Consider the following 20218-nt stretch of genomic DNA (forward strand, 5'->3'; position numbering starts at 1 on the left):
ATTACAAGAAAACAGTACCTTCATGCCCTTGTACCTCAGGTCATGAGGCATAGCAGAAGGCCTCCTTCTTTATCTGGGAATTGAAGGTTTTATTTTATGTGAAATGTGTCACTATGTAAAATTTATAAAAGAAGCAACATTTAAGAAACCATACCTAAGAAGTAGTGTAAATGCCATTGTAAAAAAAAAAAAAAAAAAAAAAAAAAGCTTTTTATTTCCATGTACAATTTCAAGGTATACAGACTTTGTGTAATCTGTAGCAATAAAATAATTTTAATTTTAGTATGGTAAAAGGCTGAAAAACTTGGTCATAATTCTTTGCTTAATTGTGTCTGAGTATATACAGACTCTTCATCATTTGAAAAGATTAAAATTCTCCAGTCCTGTGTGTGCATATATGAATAAAGGAAAGAACAGAAAATGATCTATATTAACTTGTAAAATAACATAAAAGTACTACATTGAATAAATTGTCTGTGAAAATAATTGACATAATTTTGTGATCTCTTTATAAGACATGGATTTTTAGTTTTCTCACCTGGTAAATTTGCATTGGGATTTTATATAGTACTTTATTAGAAATATGATTTCTCTCCTGTGAGTACTAGGAGAACCCATACTTACCAGCTGATGGTATCTGCATTTGTACTGATCTGTTAGTATGACTGGGAAAGTTATAGAACCTCTCTGAGCCTCGGTAACCCTCATTGTATGGACTCAGAAGCGAGGCCTCTAAAATCCATCAAAGAATGGGAGAGCTGTGTTGCTACTATCATTGTCTTCTTTTGTCAAGTATTGTTAAAGTATCCAGTTCATAAACTGTATTCTGTCAGCATGTGTTCATCAACTATGGTGCCAGGTTCTTATTACCTGCATGATGTATATACTTGGCTTTTCAGTTATTAGTTAAACACTCAAAGTGCCAATTGCGTAGAAGCTTACTTTTGCTGAAGGAAGTTAGGGCAGAGAACAATCTTTCTACTCCTACTCTTCACTGGGAATCAGTCACTGAGCAGCATAATTCTAAAAATCTTATGTGGCTTTTGGGTACTTTATGAACCTTTTTATAGTAACTCAGAAGCAAGCAGCTGATCGAATTAATATACTTCCATCAAGAAGCGATTCTGTTAACCTCTTCTCCGCCTATCCCATGTGTGCTTTATGAAGGTAGGACTTTGTCCATTGTTTCGGTTGCCTCATGTAATAGAGATACAAGTTCAGAAATGTTCAGGCTTTGGTTGGCCTTAGCTACATACAGCCTTTAAAATAAAACAAAGAAAAAGAATAAATCAAAATAGCAACAACAAAACCAAAAACTCTTGATCCAAACAAAATGACAACAAGAACAACACCCCCTCCCCTCAAAGCTACCTTCTTAGTTTCTGGGTTTTGTGGGTCTGTCTTGTTGTTGTTTTTCAGGACAGGGTTTCTCTGTGTAGCCCTGGCTGTCCTAGAACTGGTTTTGTAGACCAGACTGGCCTCTGACACAGAAATCTTCCTGCCTCTGCCTCCTGATTGCTGGGATTAAAAGTGTGCATCACCACTACCTAGCTACTTCCTTAATTTCTGGAAAAATAAACCCAAAGGGTCTAAGCCATTGATACTTCTTTTAATATTAAGTAGTCTCATTTTATGGTGTGACTTTTACAGGAAGGCTGTAGATGTATAATACAGTTATAATTAAGAAAGCTAGAGAGAAAAAAATAGTACCATTAGTAAGGAACCTTTTTTAAATTTTTTTATTTTAATTAGAAAGAAAATTATTTTACATGTCAATCCCAGGTGCCTTTCCCTCTCCTCCTCCCCTGTCCCCCAACTAACACCCTACCTATCCCATACCAGTAAGGAACCTTTTTTATTAACAATTTTTCAGTTTTCTTTCTTCATCTACATATACTTACAAATGTATGGAACATTAGAGCTACTTTAAGTGGTAATACTGCTTGTATTTGTGCCTTAAAAAAAAACAGCACAGTGCTGTATATATGTTTTTTATAGTTCTAGGTATATGTAGCCATCAAACAACAACACAGTGCAATAGATATATCTGTTATAGTGGTAGGTATACATAACCATCATCAGGGCAGGAAAAACAGCTCAGTGCATATGCTAAACATTCACATGGCCTGGGTTTAGTTCCTAGAACTCTTTCCTAAGAGAGAGAGGAGACTGGAAAAGGAGAAAGGTGAGGGTGGAGAGGGAGACAGAGGGGATATATCATAATTTAAATCTACTCCTATTATACCTATTATAATATTGTATCACAATTTAATTTACTGAGTTTTTAGTTCTTAGACTTTTTTAACATCAAGAATGAATATCCTTGTTTGAATTTGTATACTTACTTCATAATGATGAAGTCATAAAAATAGTATTAATTAGGAAGAAGGCCTAATTTTGGCACAGTTTAAAACAGTTGGGGATGTAACTCAGTCAGTAGAGTGATTGCCTAGCATGCAGGCCTTGTGTTTGATAGCCAGCACTACCGCCAATGTGGTAGTGCATTTTTATAATCCTAGTACTTGAGAGGCAGAGACAGGAGGATTAGAAATTCAAGATCACTCAGCCTCAGCAGGGTGTGGTAGCAAATGCCTTTAATCCCAGCACTCTGAAGGCAGAGACAGGTGGATCTCTGTGTGTTCAAGCCAGCCTGGTCTACCAAGTGAATTCCAGGACAGCCAAGACTGTTTCACAGAGAAGCCCTGTCTAGAAAAAACAAAAACCGAAAAAAAAGTTCAAGATCACTCTTGATGTTTTAGCAAGACCGAGGATAGCATGGGCTACATAAGATCTATCTCAACAGAAATGACTTGGCAATCCTTTTCTGTGAAGGGTTGGGTTCATGCATGACTCATATAGTAGTTATTTAACTATATACATATATATGTAAAAGGTAGGCATGGCTGTGTTTCAATAATTATTTATAAAAGAAGGCAGCAGGGCTATATTTGGTTCACAACGTGTAGTTTACTTTCCTCTTATTTGAAACAAATTAAAAGCTGAGTTTTGTCCCTAGTAGGCTGTAAGCTACTTTCATATCATCATATCTTAGAAATCTCTTCTATTTCAGACTGGTTTAGTGAGCATATCACTTTCTTTCTAGATGAATTACAATTAATACTTATTTTCAGGAGCTTATTAAAGGGCATTTCATACCTACTCCTATTCCCTAGCCTTAGTAAATTTTAAATTGGGAAGCTATTAATGTGCCTGCATATTTTGGTTTGTTTGTTTTTGTTTTTTTGAGACAGGGTTTCTCTGTGTAACTTTGGAGCCTATCCTGGCACTTGCTCTGTAGACCAGGCTGGCCTCGAACTCACAGAGATCCGCCTGCCTCTGCCTCCCTAGTGCTGGGATTAAAGGCATGTGCCACCAACGCCCAGCTATGCCTGCATATTTTTATACTGTTTAATTTTGAGTATATGCTGGCAATTTGAAGGGGTGAGAAAAGATCTCTTCAAGTTGTACTGTAAGGGAGAGGGAGACATGTCTGTTTTCCTACCTCTGGAAGATTGCTTCATGGATTGGGTTCTGGATACATATGGGGGTGAAGTTAAATGGAAAGTCTCTTCAGAAAAAAAAAAAATCAAGTCCACATCAGAGGAGACGTCTCAACAGAAATATACCACCGAATTCATTACTGAACTAACCATCTGCACATAAATAATAACTTCTTTGCATCCTGAGTTTATATAAGACATCAATTATTGGTCCATAACAACCCTGAAGGTATATATTGAGGATCAGGTAGAATAATGAAATAGTTAAAATTATTGTCTTTTCACTGGTGCCAATGTTAATTTTAAGAAATGTATTCATTATTTATCTAATGTTTGTTGTTAAACTGATGTTAGCAAAGCAGTTTGGTAGGTGCTGTGGAGATATACAAAGCTGAATATGTTATTGCTGTTAATACCAGAAAACCTGGCTTAACATTCAAGAATGTTCAGTGTCTTAGAGTACTCAGGGAGGAGGAGAACCTTTCTCCTCGCACAAGGGGATCTTGTGGAATTGCCTTTGGGAAATACAGAGATTTCAGAAGGAGAATGCAGGGGAGACCACTCCAAAAGGACCAGCCAGAGCAGTGTATCCAGTGAGGAGAGCCCAGCCAGGATGAAAGGCACATCAAATAGACTAGTTAGACTAGACTCTAAGCATTTTTCTTGATGGGAGAGAAGATAAAACTGAAAGGAGATGTTAAAATTGGATTCTACAGAGTCTAGAAAGAACATTATTGATAATTTGTGGGAACACATCACCTAGGAGAATGTGTGACCATTAGTGGGGTAGGATGTAGCCCTGGATGGTGAATATGGAATGATAGAGCTGGGGTTGTCACTTAAGGTTTGTGCCAAGAGCCTAGTGCATACTTTTTAGAATTGATCTTCAAGGCATGTAAGGGACAGCTGAGAAGATTAAAAAACATGAATAAACAGGCCTTCACAATCAGTGGGTTTGGGAAATATGGAGAAGACTTAATTGACCTACGGCTGAGATTTTGGTGATAGCATTGCAAAATCTAGTGAAGCCAGGGATATACTCTTGCAAAGAAACAGTTTAATGTAGTTTGCTTGTTTAGAGAGATATCTAAACTAACTGGATATCTAGAAAGTTTAGTGGGAGCATGACAGTTCAGGATTAACATCCACATGAAGCAGAAAGGGGAGGGATTTGGTGTCCTGTTTATCTAGAGGCAAAAGATGAAAACCTCAGTAGAGCATACTGTTGTAAATGTACAGAAGGAAAATGGTGTTTTCTAGCATTACCTATATAACATTGGGTCTCTTTAGCAGTATGACACACACACACACACACACACACACACACACACACACCCTACACGTGTAAAGTGTTCTGTTCCCTATTTACCTTCCCTTTTAAGCTTTCAAAGCCACTAGATTTCAGATTTAGATTTTGAAAGAGCACACAGGAAGATCCCCACTGGAAAATATATGAAATTTCTTTTTATTTTGTTTCCCACTTTTTTTTTTTTCAAAACAGGGTTTCTTTATGTAACAGTCCTGGCTGTCCTGGAACTCACTATGTAGACCAGGCTGGCCTCAAACTCACTGAGATCTGCTTGCCTCTGCCTCCCAAATGCTGGACTTAAAGGCCTGTGCTACCACTGTCCAGGCTTTTTCTCCATTCACTTCTTGAGATCCTTGATAACAAAGATGTCATTGGTGGGAAGAGTTTACCTTTGCATTGTTCAGCTTTGCATTTCCTTTGTATTTTGCCCCAGTTGAGATTGGTGCAGTTGTGGTGGGCATATAGCATATTTCATAGCAATCAATTTTGTGTCTATTTTCTCTTTTTAGGCTGAGGGCATTGGCAGGCTGGGACGGAGGATTGTGCTGTGTACAGTATAGTTTGTGTTTGAGTTAACAATGATTTTCCTGTATGGAATGGCAGGATTGAATGTGCAATTTGCTTCCTTTCTCCTTTTAATTTTTCCAGAGTTCAGGCTTTGTATTCAGAGAAAATGAGCTTGTTCTGTTGATCTTTGGGCATAGTTTATTGATCTTTGGCAGCATGTTACAGTCTCTGGCCCTCCTTTTCAGATACTTAGGGCTCCTCTAGTTAGTGGTAATGTTTGTACTCACCCCTTTTGGCTCTATCTTCATTGTCAGTTTTACTCATTTCAAATGGACATCAGGCTTCTCTGGATGTGTTCATTTTTGTACTGATCCTAGTACTATATGCACACTGTATCTTATCTCTTGAACTGTTAACCACTACTTCATTTTTTAGAAACATTCACTGATTTAATGTAGATGTTTCAATGGTAACTTGTAATGCTGTGCTCTCTGGGAAACGGCATATTCTATCACATTTCATTTCAACTTGTTGTTCATTATTTGCACGTGCATGTTTCAATCACCTTTTCCTTCCAGTATTGTTAAATTTATGGAGAAAGAAAAAAAAACTTGATTGATTTGTTCTGTTTTTAAGTAAGAGCAACTTAAATAGATACATTTTCTTTTGACTGGGACACCTTTCTAAACATCACCCTCTGAAAAGAAATGCAATGGCTCCTGCTTGCTTCCCAAAGGCCACTTCCTTCCTCTCCTTAGGCAGAAATTTATCTTAAATCTTCCTGTTCCTGAGACAGTGTTTTATTTTGTATCCCAGCTCTGCCTGGAACTTGCCATCCAGCTCAGCCTCTCAAATGCTGGAATCACAGGCCTGTGTCTTCAGGTCTGGGTCATCCCTATTCTTGATTATTATGGAAGCCAGCAGAGAAACCAAGTAGAATGGCTTAGTTCAAGAAAACCTGGCATTTGTTTGTTTGTTTGTTTATAGAAGAATTAGCCTCTAGATCATAGCCTTCCAGCCAGCCCCCCAGCCTCCCAAGTGCTGAGATTACAGGAGTTTGCTTTGACATTGGACTAGATTGTCTTAGTGCAAATTTTTCATCTGCATATTAGTGTCTGCCCCCACATCAGTGTCTTGCAATGTATTTGAGTTGGCCATATCATTCCTTGACCATGGTGGCTCTTTACCCGATGCTCTGTACTTCTGGTTTCCCCACTGTCTTTTACAGAGCCTGTGATGTTGGAGGTTTGGATCCATATGGCAGTGAATACCCTTTTTCTTTAAGACCTCAGTAGCTGTGTCTCTTTTTAAGTGAAGTTATAGTCTGGAGAGCCTTTACTCTACTGGTAATCTGGCTTCCTGTATTTGGATACTCAGCAGGGCAGTTACACTGTGAACCACCAATGTAGGCTGACGGTCTTGTCAGTCAAGACCATGTTCCCCAGACATTTAGGTTACTTTAGACTTTTATTCATGTGTGCTTCCTAAGAGCTGCTTTTTAAATTCAAAACTCAAGTCATTATGTTGTAGAACACTTAGAAAATGGCTCAATCCTTTATTTGTGGGCAGATTGGCTTGTACAGGAGGGACAGCGGATCAATTATGCCAGTCATCAACACTTCCTTGATGAACTGCAATAGGTCAGCCCTTTTGAGCCGAGCATGACAAGTTTTTTGTTCCTTTTAGCACAGCATTGTAAGAGCAAGAAACGTCCTAAAAATTGGTAGCATTGGACTCTAAGTGAGACTAACTGAATGAGATTTTCAGTTTCCCCTATTACTGTTCGAAGTTTGCTTCTGTCATTGTCAAACTTCTGGGACCTTGTGGGAGAGATGCTGGGTGCCACTTTTGTGGATGCCAGTGGAAGCACTGAGAACTTGCAGAAAAGTGTTCCACATATACCTTCTTACCTTTCTTACTAGCCCCACATAGGAAACATAATGATTACCCTCTTACAGGTACAGAAACAAGGCTCTGAGGTGATAAGTGACAGGAAACCGCAGTTCAGATTTAAAGAGGGCATCACTGTCTGTTAAGAGCTTTCTTTTTTCATCCTTGTTTTTTTTTTGGGGGGGGCAGGAGTGTGGTTTAAGGGAAAGTGTTTCTCTGTGTAGCTGTGGCGCTCCTGGAACTTGCACTGTAGACTAGGCTGGCCTCTAAACTAACTCAGAGATCTGCCTGCCTCTGCCTCCTGAGTGCTGGGTTTATAGGTGTGTGTTACATTACCCAGCTAAAAGCTTTCTTAATATTTCCTGTCTATAGGATAGTTGGAGTTGAGCATTTAACACAAAAATATTGGGCATACATAAACATACTTATGTTTTCATTAAATATTAGCTCTCACACTTGGAGATATATATATATATATATATATATATATATATATATATATATATATATGCAACAACTCTGATGTTTAGTTTCTAAAATACTGAATTACAAGAGTAAGTGGAACCAATTGAAACCATTTCAATTCTGTACTTTTTAAAAAATAATAATTTTTAAAAACTCTAACAATTGCTCAGGTTAAATGACTTCATCCTTACTTTCTTTACTGCTTAAAGCCAAAATAAACTAAGAATTGGAAGGTATAAGTTGAACTTTATCACATGGTAGGATTTTTCTAGTGGAAAATGAATGCTACTAGAAAGAGCTTGTCTTAATTCCACCTGCCCATTTATCAAACATGGAAGAGGACTGTAGTGATAGACCTCAGTTTTCTTTAAAGGGAAAATAATGCAATGGAAGGTCTCTCTATTTGTCTGATGTGGGAATTAATAAATATTAGGTATAAAGCCCTTTAAGTACTCTAGAAGAAAGATTCTGTGTAATTTTAGCATTATTCATGGTCCATTAGACTCCTCAGGGTGTCACCAGGGAAGAGATACTTGCACCTTTTATCCCATATTTTACAGCATAAAAACAAGGGGTTCTTGTTTATGCCTGTGAAAATCTCCAGTAATTGAACCTGCACGGGTTGCTCCTGCCACAGAGCTCGGAGCCCTCCTCCTGGGCACAGAGCTTGGAGCCATCCTCCTGGGCAGCTTATCTGGGAAGATGGACTCCTAAGTACTTCCCTCTCCTGGGGGCACGCTGTCTCCATCTCCAAGTCACATGCCATTTTTATCAACTCCTGTCAACCTGATGAATCTCATGACTCCTGAGTGGGTCACATGTTCCATCCTGTATTCTTCCTCTAGAACCTTTTCCCTCCATCTTTATCTAATTCTTCTTGGAATATCCCTGTCTCATCTAAGGCTTCTATAAGAATGGGCATGTTTCTGTCCCTTTCTTATTAGAAGTAAGAACACCATGACATATGCATTGCTTTTTCATCAGAGAACAGAATATTCTTTTTTTCTATTTTAGATTCTGTATTCTTAGCCCTTGGCAGTCTTAGCTTAGAGATATGTGATACAGTACTTTTAGTCCTACAATGTTGTCTTTAGTTAAATTGTCAATTAAGAAATTAAGATGTAAGTTAGATGCACACCTAGCCTCTGTAGCTCACCTTACTGTTGCTGTTTTTGTACTCATGTATTTGGCAGCAGTGTGCTTTGCATGCATTGTCATCCTCTCAGTGTTGGGAAATCTAACCTCTTTTTCCTCTCTCACAAGAGATGCTGGCTAGCTGTTGTATGAGCTATTTCACTTAATGGCTTTCCTGAACTTATGTTATACGAGTGGTTTTCCTCTTGTTGTTTGGCATCCTGAGGTACCATTAATGTTTTCCTCTGGCTTGCAATGTAACAGTTTTTGCACTCAGCATGTCCCCAGTCCTCTTAAATGTATCTCTTTTTTATTTCTTTCTTTCATCTGATTTTTCATATCTACCCTTTTGTATCCATTCTTTTCCAGATTCTTAGGATTGGTTTACTCATCTCATCCCTTTCACCATTGCTGGACTAGAAATCACAGAAACACTTAGAGAGATTCAGAACTGATCTGGGCTTAGAGCCAGCTTAACTGTGAAGACTTGAGCTGACATCGAAGTTACTTTGTTTATTTGGGCTGTGACTTTCATGATGCCTGTCAGGCAAAAGCTTACATCAATGTTTTATATATAAAAAGGAGAACTAAATTGGAAGTGGAGTCATCCCTGGCTCCATAAGCCCCTTTCTCAGTAACATATTCCCCTCAAGTTGTCATTTCTGTGTCTCTTTTTTGTCCTCATCCTTCTAGCATCCTCTACTCCAATTTACTCACCTCCAAGTACTTTGAACTGCCTCCCTTTGCAATTCTAGGGGTTTCTGTTTTCTTTTTTGAAGTCTAATGCCTAACAGTTTTATATGTACCTTAAGTAGACAAGAATGAATAGAGAGAGAGTTGTGTGTGTGTGTGTGTTAGAGAGAGAGAGGGTGTGTGTGTGTTAGAGAGAGAGAGAGAGTGTGTGTGTGTGTGTGAGAGAGAGAGAGAGAGAGAGAGAAAGAGAGAGAGAGAGAGAGAGAGAGAGAGAGAGAGAGAGAGGGTAGAGGAAGTCTGGTACATTTCCTCCCTGTCCCACAGAAACTGCGTTTTCCGAAAGCCCTTTTGACACTGAAGTGAATGCCCACTGGCCCTCCCTTTCTGAATTCTCCTGAGAGGGGAGAGAGAGGGGGGGGAGGGGGGCTTTGTACTTGTTGTCATCTTTTGTTTCTGTGATTATACACAAAGTACATTGTAAATAGCTCTCTCATGCACTGATTCCTCTGAGGTCTGTACAGAGAGTAGCCAGGTACCCTGCTTGAGCTTCCTCTGGAGTTCTCAGAGTCTTTTTGCAGGTTTTCTTACTTGCTGTTACTGAAGAACCAGCAGAGTGGTCTGTATGTTTCAAAACAGAATCCCAAAAAGAAACTTGTAAAATAAAGTTTAGAAATACTAGCTGGATTGGTTCATTATTTTTTCTTCAACAAAAAAAAATCATTTTATTACTCTAAAAGCAAAATGTACTAAGAAGAAAAAATCAACTACAGTGCCCATGAGGTCTCAATCCTTGTGAATATTTTGTAAAAAATCATTGTAGCTTCATCTTAGAGTATGGTATTGAAATAGACACTGGTTACTAAGACAGAGGAACATGGATAAAGAAGATTACCAAAATCACTTTAAGATTTTTATTGCAAAATCTAGACAGGCCTACTGTGTTTGAGTATTTCAATTCACAGTGGAGGAAGGATAAGGTGGACAATTTTGTTGGCCCTCATGGCAGTCACTTATGGCAGTCACTGGTTGCTTATAGAGAGCTGGCTAACTTTTGAGGTTTTTAAATCAGAAGATGGAGGAGTCTATACCAAATTACAGCTAATTAACTCGTCATCTTTTATGCCCCAGATGCTGCTCATTTTTCTTTAAAACTTTCTCCATCTGATAACTGATGATGAGACTGGCTGTGGCAGTTGTGGTGGGCGCTGGGCATTGTTCGAGTATAACCCTCTTGAACTGTGCAGTTGAATTTCAGTCTCCGTTGTCTTTTCTCTAGAATATGGGAGTCTGCTTTCATGCATCCTTGTGTTTTTCTTTTTCCTGCTGGAAATGCCAGGACTCCCAAGTTTAGGAATGCTACCCACGGCTAGTTCTTCTTTGTGACTAGGACTGTTGAAACATACTGGTAGTTTGCTGTACCTTTCCTTCCCAGCTTAGAAGACTTTGTTTTCTCTAAGAACTGTATTTCTAAGTGTCTGAAGTTGTAATTGAATGTAATTATAGTTGTTTAACTTTCTCCTTTCCTCTTGAGAGTGTTTATAAAGTGCATTCTGTGAGTGTGAGGATAAAAAGAAACTAGAAGCTTACTATTGGTGACATGGTCAAATAATATTAAGATAAGTAGCAATTTGCTTTGTGTATGTGAAATAAGGTATTGTTTACACACAATTTGCAATATATACATTCTGGCTTATGGAAACCATTTCAGTCAGCTCTGTAGTAACATTTGTTAGAGTTTTATAGGAATCTTTTGTGGGATGGGAGAGGATTCATTTTGATATTGAATATTCCAAGATTGATTTTTTTCCTTTTCCTTTTATTGTCCCCTTGAGAGAATTACTGATGCAGAACTCATTAGTGCCCCTCCATATGTCAACTGTAGGGTACAATCAGCATCAGTTCCATTTGTGACACAACACAGATTCCTAATAACTCTGCTGTCTATGCCCAGTTCCTCATACCTTCCTACAATTTAGAGTATATAAATTCTCCTTTACAAAATGCTTATATTGTTTCAGAATAAAACACAAAGGGTGGGTAATTTCCTGTATTGTCTTTATAATGTGTAAAATCAACAAATGTCTTTAGAATTGATGACATTAAAAGGAATTTTTCTTGCATAGTATCTTGTCCTCAATAGTTCTTTTCCTTTTCATTTCTAAAGTTTGAAGTTTGCAACTTAATAGCAGGTAACACAGAGGTAATTATCTACTCTAAGCCTTGACTTTTTTGCTTATAAAATGGAAATACTCATATAAAATTGTTGAAGATAAAAAATGTCTTAATTATTATACAAGATGCCTACACCCTGACTCACACATGGTGTTGGTAAAACACTTTTGTAAAGAGGGGATTATTTTGGGTTGCAGAGTGGCTTTGTGGTTAAGAGCACTGATTGCTCTTTCAGAGGTCCTGAGTTTCTCTCACACATATTATTGTTCACAGTTGTCTATAACTCTAGTTCCAAGGGATCCAACACCCTTTCTGGGCCTCCATTGGTACCATGCATGCATATGGTACACAGACATTTATTCAGGCAAAAATGTATATAAATAAAAATAAAAGACATGGGACATGTTGGCACTTGCCTGAACCTCAGCACTTGGGTTGTAGAAGCAGGTAGACTTGGGATTTAAGGCAACCTTCAGCCAGATAGCTAGGTAGAGGCCAGCCTGGGTTATATGAGACCCTTCTAATAAGCAAACAAGACTCATTAACTGTGACAGCAGATGGCATTTAGGCATTATACCATTTGGGCCTCAGCATGAAAGACAAATAAGAGATTTAAGCAGAAAGCTTTGGTTCTAAAAAATATTTGAAAAGATGATTGCTTTATGTTATGGGAGACAGTCCTTAGAGCAGGTGGGACTTACCAAAAACTGTTTAGTGCTTGAGCATCAAACTGATTTGTAAGTTGAGAGAAGGAGGGAATCACTTAAGTGGTTCACCTATCTGAGAATGACTTCTTAACAAGGACATTGATAGCACAGATGACCTTAATTGGAATTGTGAGGGACTCATGCCAAAGACACATGTGATATGTCTCATAGTTGATGTACTGAGGTAGATATTGGTAGATATGTAATTAGCACAGATAGGGTGTGCTGGCAAATACCAAGAGAAAATTTTATGTTTGCTATCCTGGGGATGGAATCCAGAGCCTTGCTTATGTCATTCAACCCCTCTATCTTTGAACTAGATCTCCAGGCCCCAGAGAAAAGTGTTACAAGTAGGAAATAAGTTTAGATGGATTCTAAATCCATTTCTCTTCATTTTAAATTCAGAGATGAGATAAGTTGGAGTAGGCAGTATTTAGGCATGATACTGACTGGTTGTAATAAAAACATAATTTTGAAGGAAGATCTTTGTGGATTTCAGGGTAGAACTCTAGATGCAATGTTGTATTTTTGTTATTGTTTGGAACAAAATTTATTCCATGTTTCCTGTACCTAAAGACAGTAACTTTTGCGGGGGGGGGGGGGTACCGGGGGTTTGTCTGATAGCAGAGCACTTGCTTATAGTGTGTCAAGTGCTAGGTTCAGTGTTCTACTAGATATGAACAAAACATCCCTTCCCCAACAAACAAGAAGCAAAACAAGAAAGTAGCATGAAAATAAAATATAAACATTTATAAGTTAAAATATACCTGTGCTAACATATTCCTGTAAAGGGGAAATTAAGCATCTTTTTTTTTTTTTTTTCGGAGACAGGGTTTTTCTGTGTAGCTTTGGAGCCTATCCTGGCACTTGTTCTGGAGACCAGGCTGGCGTCGAACTCACAGAGATCCGCCTGCCTCTGCCTCCCAAGTGCTAGGATTAAAGGCGTGCTCCACCAACGCCCGGCCAAAATTAAACATCTTTTAAGAGTAGAAAAGAACTTTAGACAATATATAATGTGTTTCACTCAATTTTCTCTGGAAATTTGAAGGGTAAAGTGAAAAGAAGGTATTATCAATGCCCAGTAAAGAGTCTATGTTTCAGTCTTTTTCCTTCCCTCATTTTCTCCTTTTTAACTTCCCTTCTTGCTGTCTATAGATATTTATGACTATTCTGTGCTGCATGATGTAAATATGGGACCTGGGCCAAGGGAGTAAAATTTATGTAGATCTTTCCTTCTTATAATTACCTTTTCATAGTTTATAAACTAAGTTTCATGTATTTTTAATATATTTGTCACAGCAAATGTCAAATATGTGTTAGGTCACCATGGCCTTTTCCAGACCTGTGGTTGGGATGTCCCTACTTCTGACTGGGTAGAGTGTGACTATGTTGCAGCCCCCATACCCAGCATCTAACCAGGCCATATTCCCTCAGGTTCCACTGGCATGTGCTGGCAGAGTGCTGGGTGCAGACTTTTGCCCAAACCTGGAGGAGCCAGACCAGAGGCTGGAAGTCCAGGTTGGAGTCTTACTATTTTATTAGCTTGGGGTGGTGTGAGAGAAACAATAACCCCTGGAGGCATTACCATTGTTACCAGTGCTATCAAGAGATGACAACCCTGAAACAGGCATAAAGAGAGATTGGTGTGGCATACATGTAGCAAAAGGCCCTTGTAAGCAAGTGTTAGAAGAAATTTATTATCCATCCGTCCATCCATCCATCCATCTGTCTGTCTGTCCGTCCGTCCATCCATCCATGAGATGTCCTCTGGGGTAGAAAAACAATCCTTGATCCCTATAGGCTGATTGTGTAGACTGACACAGGTTACTGCAAGATTTTTGGCAAATGATTCTATCTGGGTACTTAATAAGAAAAGCAACACTTAACAGTAAGCATCATCTGTCTTAGTACAATGGAGGATATGTTCAAAGTACAGTTCTCCTGAAAATGTTGGCTTGGATTTTAGCACACTTTGTGTGGTCTTGAGGCATTAGACCTGATGTGGCATATTGCAAAATAAAAAAATATAAAGATGATGAAGAACATCTCTGCTTTTGTGTGCTTTTGGAATTTTGAGTGATATGTTTGCCATTACAAAGTACAAGCTGAAGTTTCAACATGGATGGCATGAATAAACCCATTTTTTCACAGTCTCAACTTGGCATCATTTTCTAGATTTTTCATACTTTGTGTAATAAGTATACTAAGTACAATATTAAAGGTTTTTTTTTGTTTTACTGATTTAGATGCAACACACAATAAAAGAGAACAATTTTTACAATTGAGTTTCTCATACAGAGAATGAGGGTGAGACAGGGAAGCTTAAATTTTTATAGTACTAAAGGGATGGTGTACCATTTCTTGCACACCTGCTCTTGGCCTAGAAAAGACCACCTGAGCTTTGTTGTGTCCCAAGCTGGTACTGTCTAGGTGGTATATGGATGTGATACAATAGAAAAGCAGGTGTGGCACATTCGAGTTATGATCATGTATTTCCTAGTTCTGGAAAACTAACAGTGTATGTGACATACAGATGCAGAGTGACAGAAGACTTCTTGTGGGGAGTACTTGACCCTTGGCATGACATGGGGATGTTCTTCCAGGATCATCATTAGTTGCTTATGAGGGTGATTGTTGGATAATGTGTTTTGAATCTTGAGTTATAGTGCGAAGAAAATGGGTTTGCAATAACGTTCTACAATAAAATGTAACTATACTTATTTAACGTATTATCTTGGCATAATGATGGAGGGGAAAAGCATATGTCATGTTTAGTGAAATTCTAGTTGTAGGTAAACAGGATGGTTGACAAGTAACTATGGGCTCTACAAAGAAAACCAGTCTTTCTCAAAGTAAGGAAAGTGATCACATTACCAGTTCCTTCCTTCTTTAGCACTATTTTAGTAGACTGAAGGGGAAAATTAAATCTCTTGAAATATTGCCAACTAGGGTGAATTGGTGAATTAGCCAGGACATACTTAAACCATTTCCTTCTCTTTTTCTTCCCTCCCCTGTGTATGGCTTCCATACCTTTTAGCAATACCTATTTTGGCCATATTATGTCAGTTACAATAAACTGGATCTGCCCTTTACCAACTAACTGTTCGGAAGTATTTTGAAGCTTCATTGCTGTCATTCTTTACTCTAGTGTCAGGCATTGTAAAAGTCTAGAGGGCTTTTGGTTGGCCTCATTCTCAGAGTAACTTCCAGGACACCTCAGTTTAGAAGCGGTACTTTGTTTATATTCTTTCTTACAAAGAATTTTCATTTAGGGATACACTCTCATGTATGTTTTAGTTTTATACTTTAGTTAATTTATGTTCTCATGACTCATGAAGCCTCTTTCTGCCCTTAACGTCTTTCTTTTAAATCCTTGCCTTTTATTCTTATATTTTCATCTATCTTAGCAGCATCATGGTTTAATAATCTTGGCATTTCCAATATCTATCCTCATAGTTTTGGTCTTTAGTAACTATACTACAAGTTTGTGCCTGGATTGACTTCTGCAAAGGCATCTGTTGTGTTTTGGGGTTAATATGTTTGATAGACCAGTAGCTGGAAAGTCAACTTTAGTTCACTTTATATGTTGGCTTATTTTCCTCAGTGGCTTCTGAAGTAGATGCAAAGCTGGTTATTTTCTGCTTAGCTTGGGAGTTTAAGTGATAAATAGCAGCAAAGGATTGTATACCTGTACAATTGCCTTCTTGGAAGGGGTCTTTCAAAGGGTAGACCCTCCATAATTGCTGATAAATATTTTGTTTATGTTTAATAAAAACGTTACCTTTCTTAGCCTCATTGCATCTCCTCATGGATTGAGTTGTTACAGTTAACAGCGATTTTTTTTTCTTGGTTGGGAGTTCACTTTGTGAGGTTTGACTTTGTCATTTTCACCACTGAAGTGCTTAGAAAATTAGAGTAAATAATGAGCCAATATTTCAATACCAGATTAGACACAATTTACTGTGATGTTTCATAAACCACAGACTCCTTTCTTCTGTGAATTCGTGAAGGATCTCTTTTTTTTTTCCAGACATACCGGGATGCAAGTGTAAATTTCCATAAAATTTAAATGAGGTGCTTCCTGTAATTAATGAACAATTGTGGCTGCTCTCTGGTCTGCATTGTAATTAACCGTGATCAGGCTTGTTTAGTGATGACACTGTTCCTGTAATAATTTGACAAGCTACTGTGAATTTGCCAGGTTATTAAACAACCTGCAGCATTCACTTACAGAGTCACAGGGATGCGCTCCACAGCAGCAGCTACTGCTAGTTAAATGCAGCATGAGGGTGAACCAGCAGCAACCCCTGAAGTCTATCTATCACCACAAGCAGATTTATATTCCTGTGATTTTGGAGAACTTAATTAATGTGGTATGGGGGAATCTTGAAAACTTTGTTTATTGTGTGAGGAGCCTGTGGGGACAAAGCTGATCATTTTAAGAACACAACGGAGCCTGCAAATTGTCTGTAGTATACCATTGTGAACAAAATGAAAACAGTTTTCTTAACCACCTTATTAGATAGGTATAATTAATTTTTAAAAAGTTCGTCTCAGATTCACTTATATACAACATCCCCATGTAAGATTATGTTCTCTCTCTCTCTCTTTCTCTCTCTCTCTCTCTCTCTCTCTCTCTCTCTCTCTCTCTCTCTCTCTCAAGCAACAGACAGATGACTGTAATAAGCAGTCACATTGTCACATTTCAAGTACTCACCTCTAAGTGGATGGGTAGCCTTATGTCCTTGGTCACTAGTGCACCATCCCCCATCTCCCTTCAGGTTAAGAGCTGTTCAAAACGTTACTGTCTAGTTACTGTGGTGTCTTTCATTCAGATTCTGTTTATTGACTAAACCACAAGGATTCCTGCCCAAAGTACCAGGCGGTCTATGCTTGACTGATTTTGATTTTCTAACATCAGCCCTGGGGTTTATTTGAAAAATGTACACACACTGCAGCTTTAACAAGTCAAGTGACTGCATGTTTTTTGACCATGGAGTAGAGTATATCTGAAGATCATTAAATTTGGTAGTGGGGGTGGCAGTGGTAAATGTGGTAGTTCTTGTACATTTCTGTGTGTAAGTGTGTGTGTGTGTGTGTGTGTGTGTGTGTGTGTGTGTGTGTGTATGTGTGTCTGTGTGCACGAGTGTGTGTGCATGTGTGAGAAAGAGAGAGACAGACATGGTTTTTGTCTTTTCATCTTCTCCAAGAGCCAGAAGGTTTCCTGCCGTTCTCTTTCCAGCTATTGACAAATGATTGCCAGATGTGAGATCTTTGCAGTTCTCTTTCCCTCAGCAAACCTGCAGCGAAGGGATATTTGATTCTCCCTTGCCCATTTCATCTCTTTTCCACATCTGCCAGGGACACACAAGCAATACATCCCTACATGAGAGTTTAAAGTTTACTCAGCTCCTTTTCTCCTTCAGATAAAGTACTCGGAGACAACAGAATGAGGTCCATATGACGCTCTCCCAACTTCTCTGTATGAAATTAGTTGTTTATTTTACTTATCTACCTCTCAGTAATTGAACTTTCATTTCAGTTTTAGTCCAAGGAAAATTTGATGCAACTCTGGGAGTGCTAAGAGTTTACCATTGTCTACTGGCTGCAAAAAGTGTCACCATCACAGCTTCCCCTTGAGTCCCCTCAGCTCTGAGAATGATTGTCTATTCAATAGGACATCCCAGTAAAGCATTTAATATACAAATACCAAATGTTAAGTGTTGAGTGTTGTATAGAATGTATTAGTCATTTAAGATTTAAGAAATCCATCAATGGGTGTGGAAAAGTCACCTTGTTTGGCTTGATTAGTTTTCCCTGTGTTTTTTATCCATTGTCCAAGTTGCTGTGTAGGAGGCTGCAGTTTTAATCACAAGTAGCTTGTAAAAGAGAAAGTGTACTGAGTGGGGAGTCATGTGGCATTAGCTTGGCTGGGGAGGCCACACACAGAACCACTAATATCACAGAAGTCTTTTGCATCTGTTTAGAGTCTGTACTGATAGTGATTTTTTTCCCCATCTAAGTTTGAAAATATTTTCTAAAATGCCCTTATAGCTCATATTCATGCTATAGGGTGGGCTGACACAGGTGGCCTTTCTGTTTTGCTATTACACTTTTTGGCAAAGGAAAAGGCCCCTTATTCCCTGAATAAGATCAGGGTATTTTTTTAAACATTTAAAAAATAATCCATAAAATGTCTGCCACATGTTCTCTAGTTTATGGAAATGTTTTTCAAATCTGAGCCATGCATTGAATTCTTATTGTAAAGGTGCTAGTGTGTTTATTTCTGCCACCTTCTTAGCTACCTATGATTTCTGTTTTTATATCAATTTGTGTTTTGCATAAAATTCAAATGAAGAATTTAATGAATATTTCTGATTTGTAGTCTAAGATTTTTTTATTGTTGTTATAAAACATGGTTAAGGTAAAATGGCTGTGCCTGCTTGTTATCACAATCAGAACAGGAAATATGAAGTTTGTTTTTCAATACACCCTTTAAACAAAATGAGTGAAATAATATTAACAGGCAAAACAAAATAACAAAAACCCAATAGCCCCGGGGGAAAACAACAACAAATGCCCTACTAAGCCTAAATAAATGGAGTAACGCCAGTAAGAAAGAGTTGCCAAAACGTGTTTCTATGTAATATTTTACCGAATAGGATAGAGAAAAATCATGATAGAGACGGTAATTTCAAATTGCCGACCCTTAAAGACAAGACACTTCTCAAAATAAAATTACCAAAAGTGAGAAAGGTCTCTATGGAAAACTTCATACTGTGGTTGTTCTTTGCATTCCTCTGGGACCGACGCCACCATAGGTACTCCATGCACTCGGTAGATGCCTGAGTCGAGAAGGTGGAGGCAGAGGTCTATTCTAAGCAGCAAGGTAAGAACTCCAGCAGCAGCTAAGTTCTCCAAGTTGAGATCACCTCGAAGAATTTGCCCTAACTAATGCATTTGCTGGTTTCTCGTGACTTCCTGCTTTTTCCTCTTCATAGTTACTCTGGGAGGCAGAGAGGTGCTAAGCAATGGAGGTGTCATCCGGCTGTGCACCTAGGGAATGTCCTTCAGAGGACGACTTGTCACCAGCCGTCAAAGAAGAGAGTGGCTTTGTGGTCTCTGAACATCTGGCAGTGCTGCACAGGAAGCTGAGGGGGTGTCATTAATTGTGATGAAATAATTTAAACCATCAGGAATAAATGAGGCTGTTAAGCTAAGTTCAGATTCCATTTGCCATGCACATGTGTCTAGCAGCCTGTGTGCAGTTAAAAAAAATTGAATTATATTAGCTCATGAGTAGAAGTGAAACAGATACTGTAAATGAAACAAGTTGCTGTGCAGTGATGACACGGTATTGAGCCACTTCACAGAGTTACAGTTTGTAGAATCAATACTGCAAAAGTGGTATATTATTTAATGAATTTTTACATGAAATGTTTTTCTTCCCCCTAAGTGTATTAAAGTGCACCACACACTGCATGGGGCAACAGACTGGACAGTAAGGAGAGTACCAGGAGTTTTTTAACATGCTGAGAAATATGGTGTAGACTATGGGGTATGGGCATCCGGTGAAGAACAGTAGGTGTGTGGATGGAAATAGCAAGCCAGCAGGTAAAGGTGGCATGGCAGGAGTTCCTTGTCAGGCTCTAGATGCACAGTTCCCCCTCCTGTAGAGATAGCTGCAGAGCTCAGATTAGATAGAGGTCACATAGCACTCATTTCAGATGTGTTTCTCTAGCATTAGAGAACTAGGCAACCCCGACTTCTTCAGAGAGGAAAGACTGTCAGCTTTTGGAAGGTCTGAGCAACCGTGAGGTTTTCTCCACTGGGTTGAGCAA

The 20218-nt window shown here is 38.6% G+C and overlaps 1 protein-coding gene across 10 annotated transcripts in view; it reads left to right on the forward strand.

Moving 5' to 3' along the window:
* Nucleotides 1-20218, forward strand: part of Bnc2 (basonuclin 2) — a 403916-nt gene that overhangs the window by 155414 nt on the left and 228284 nt on the right. For 6 of the 10 annotated variants that reach the window (XM_035439815.1, XM_027400355.2, XM_035439817.1 and 3 more), the window contains one exon: nt 13812-13895. The exons of the other annotated variants lie outside the window; for them this stretch is intronic. In XM_035439815.1, coding sequence (XP_035295706.1) covers nt 13812-13895 — 84 coding nt within the window. The remainder of the gene's footprint in view (nt 1-13811; nt 13896-20218) is intronic. 10 annotated transcript variants of the gene reach the window in all.

This window comes from Cricetulus griseus, chromosome 2 (assembly GCF_003668045.3).
Source record: "Cricetulus griseus strain 17A/GY chromosome 2, alternate assembly CriGri-PICRH-1.0, whole genome shotgun sequence".
Lineage (NCBI taxonomy): Eukaryota > Metazoa > Chordata > Mammalia > Rodentia > Cricetidae > Cricetulus > Cricetulus griseus.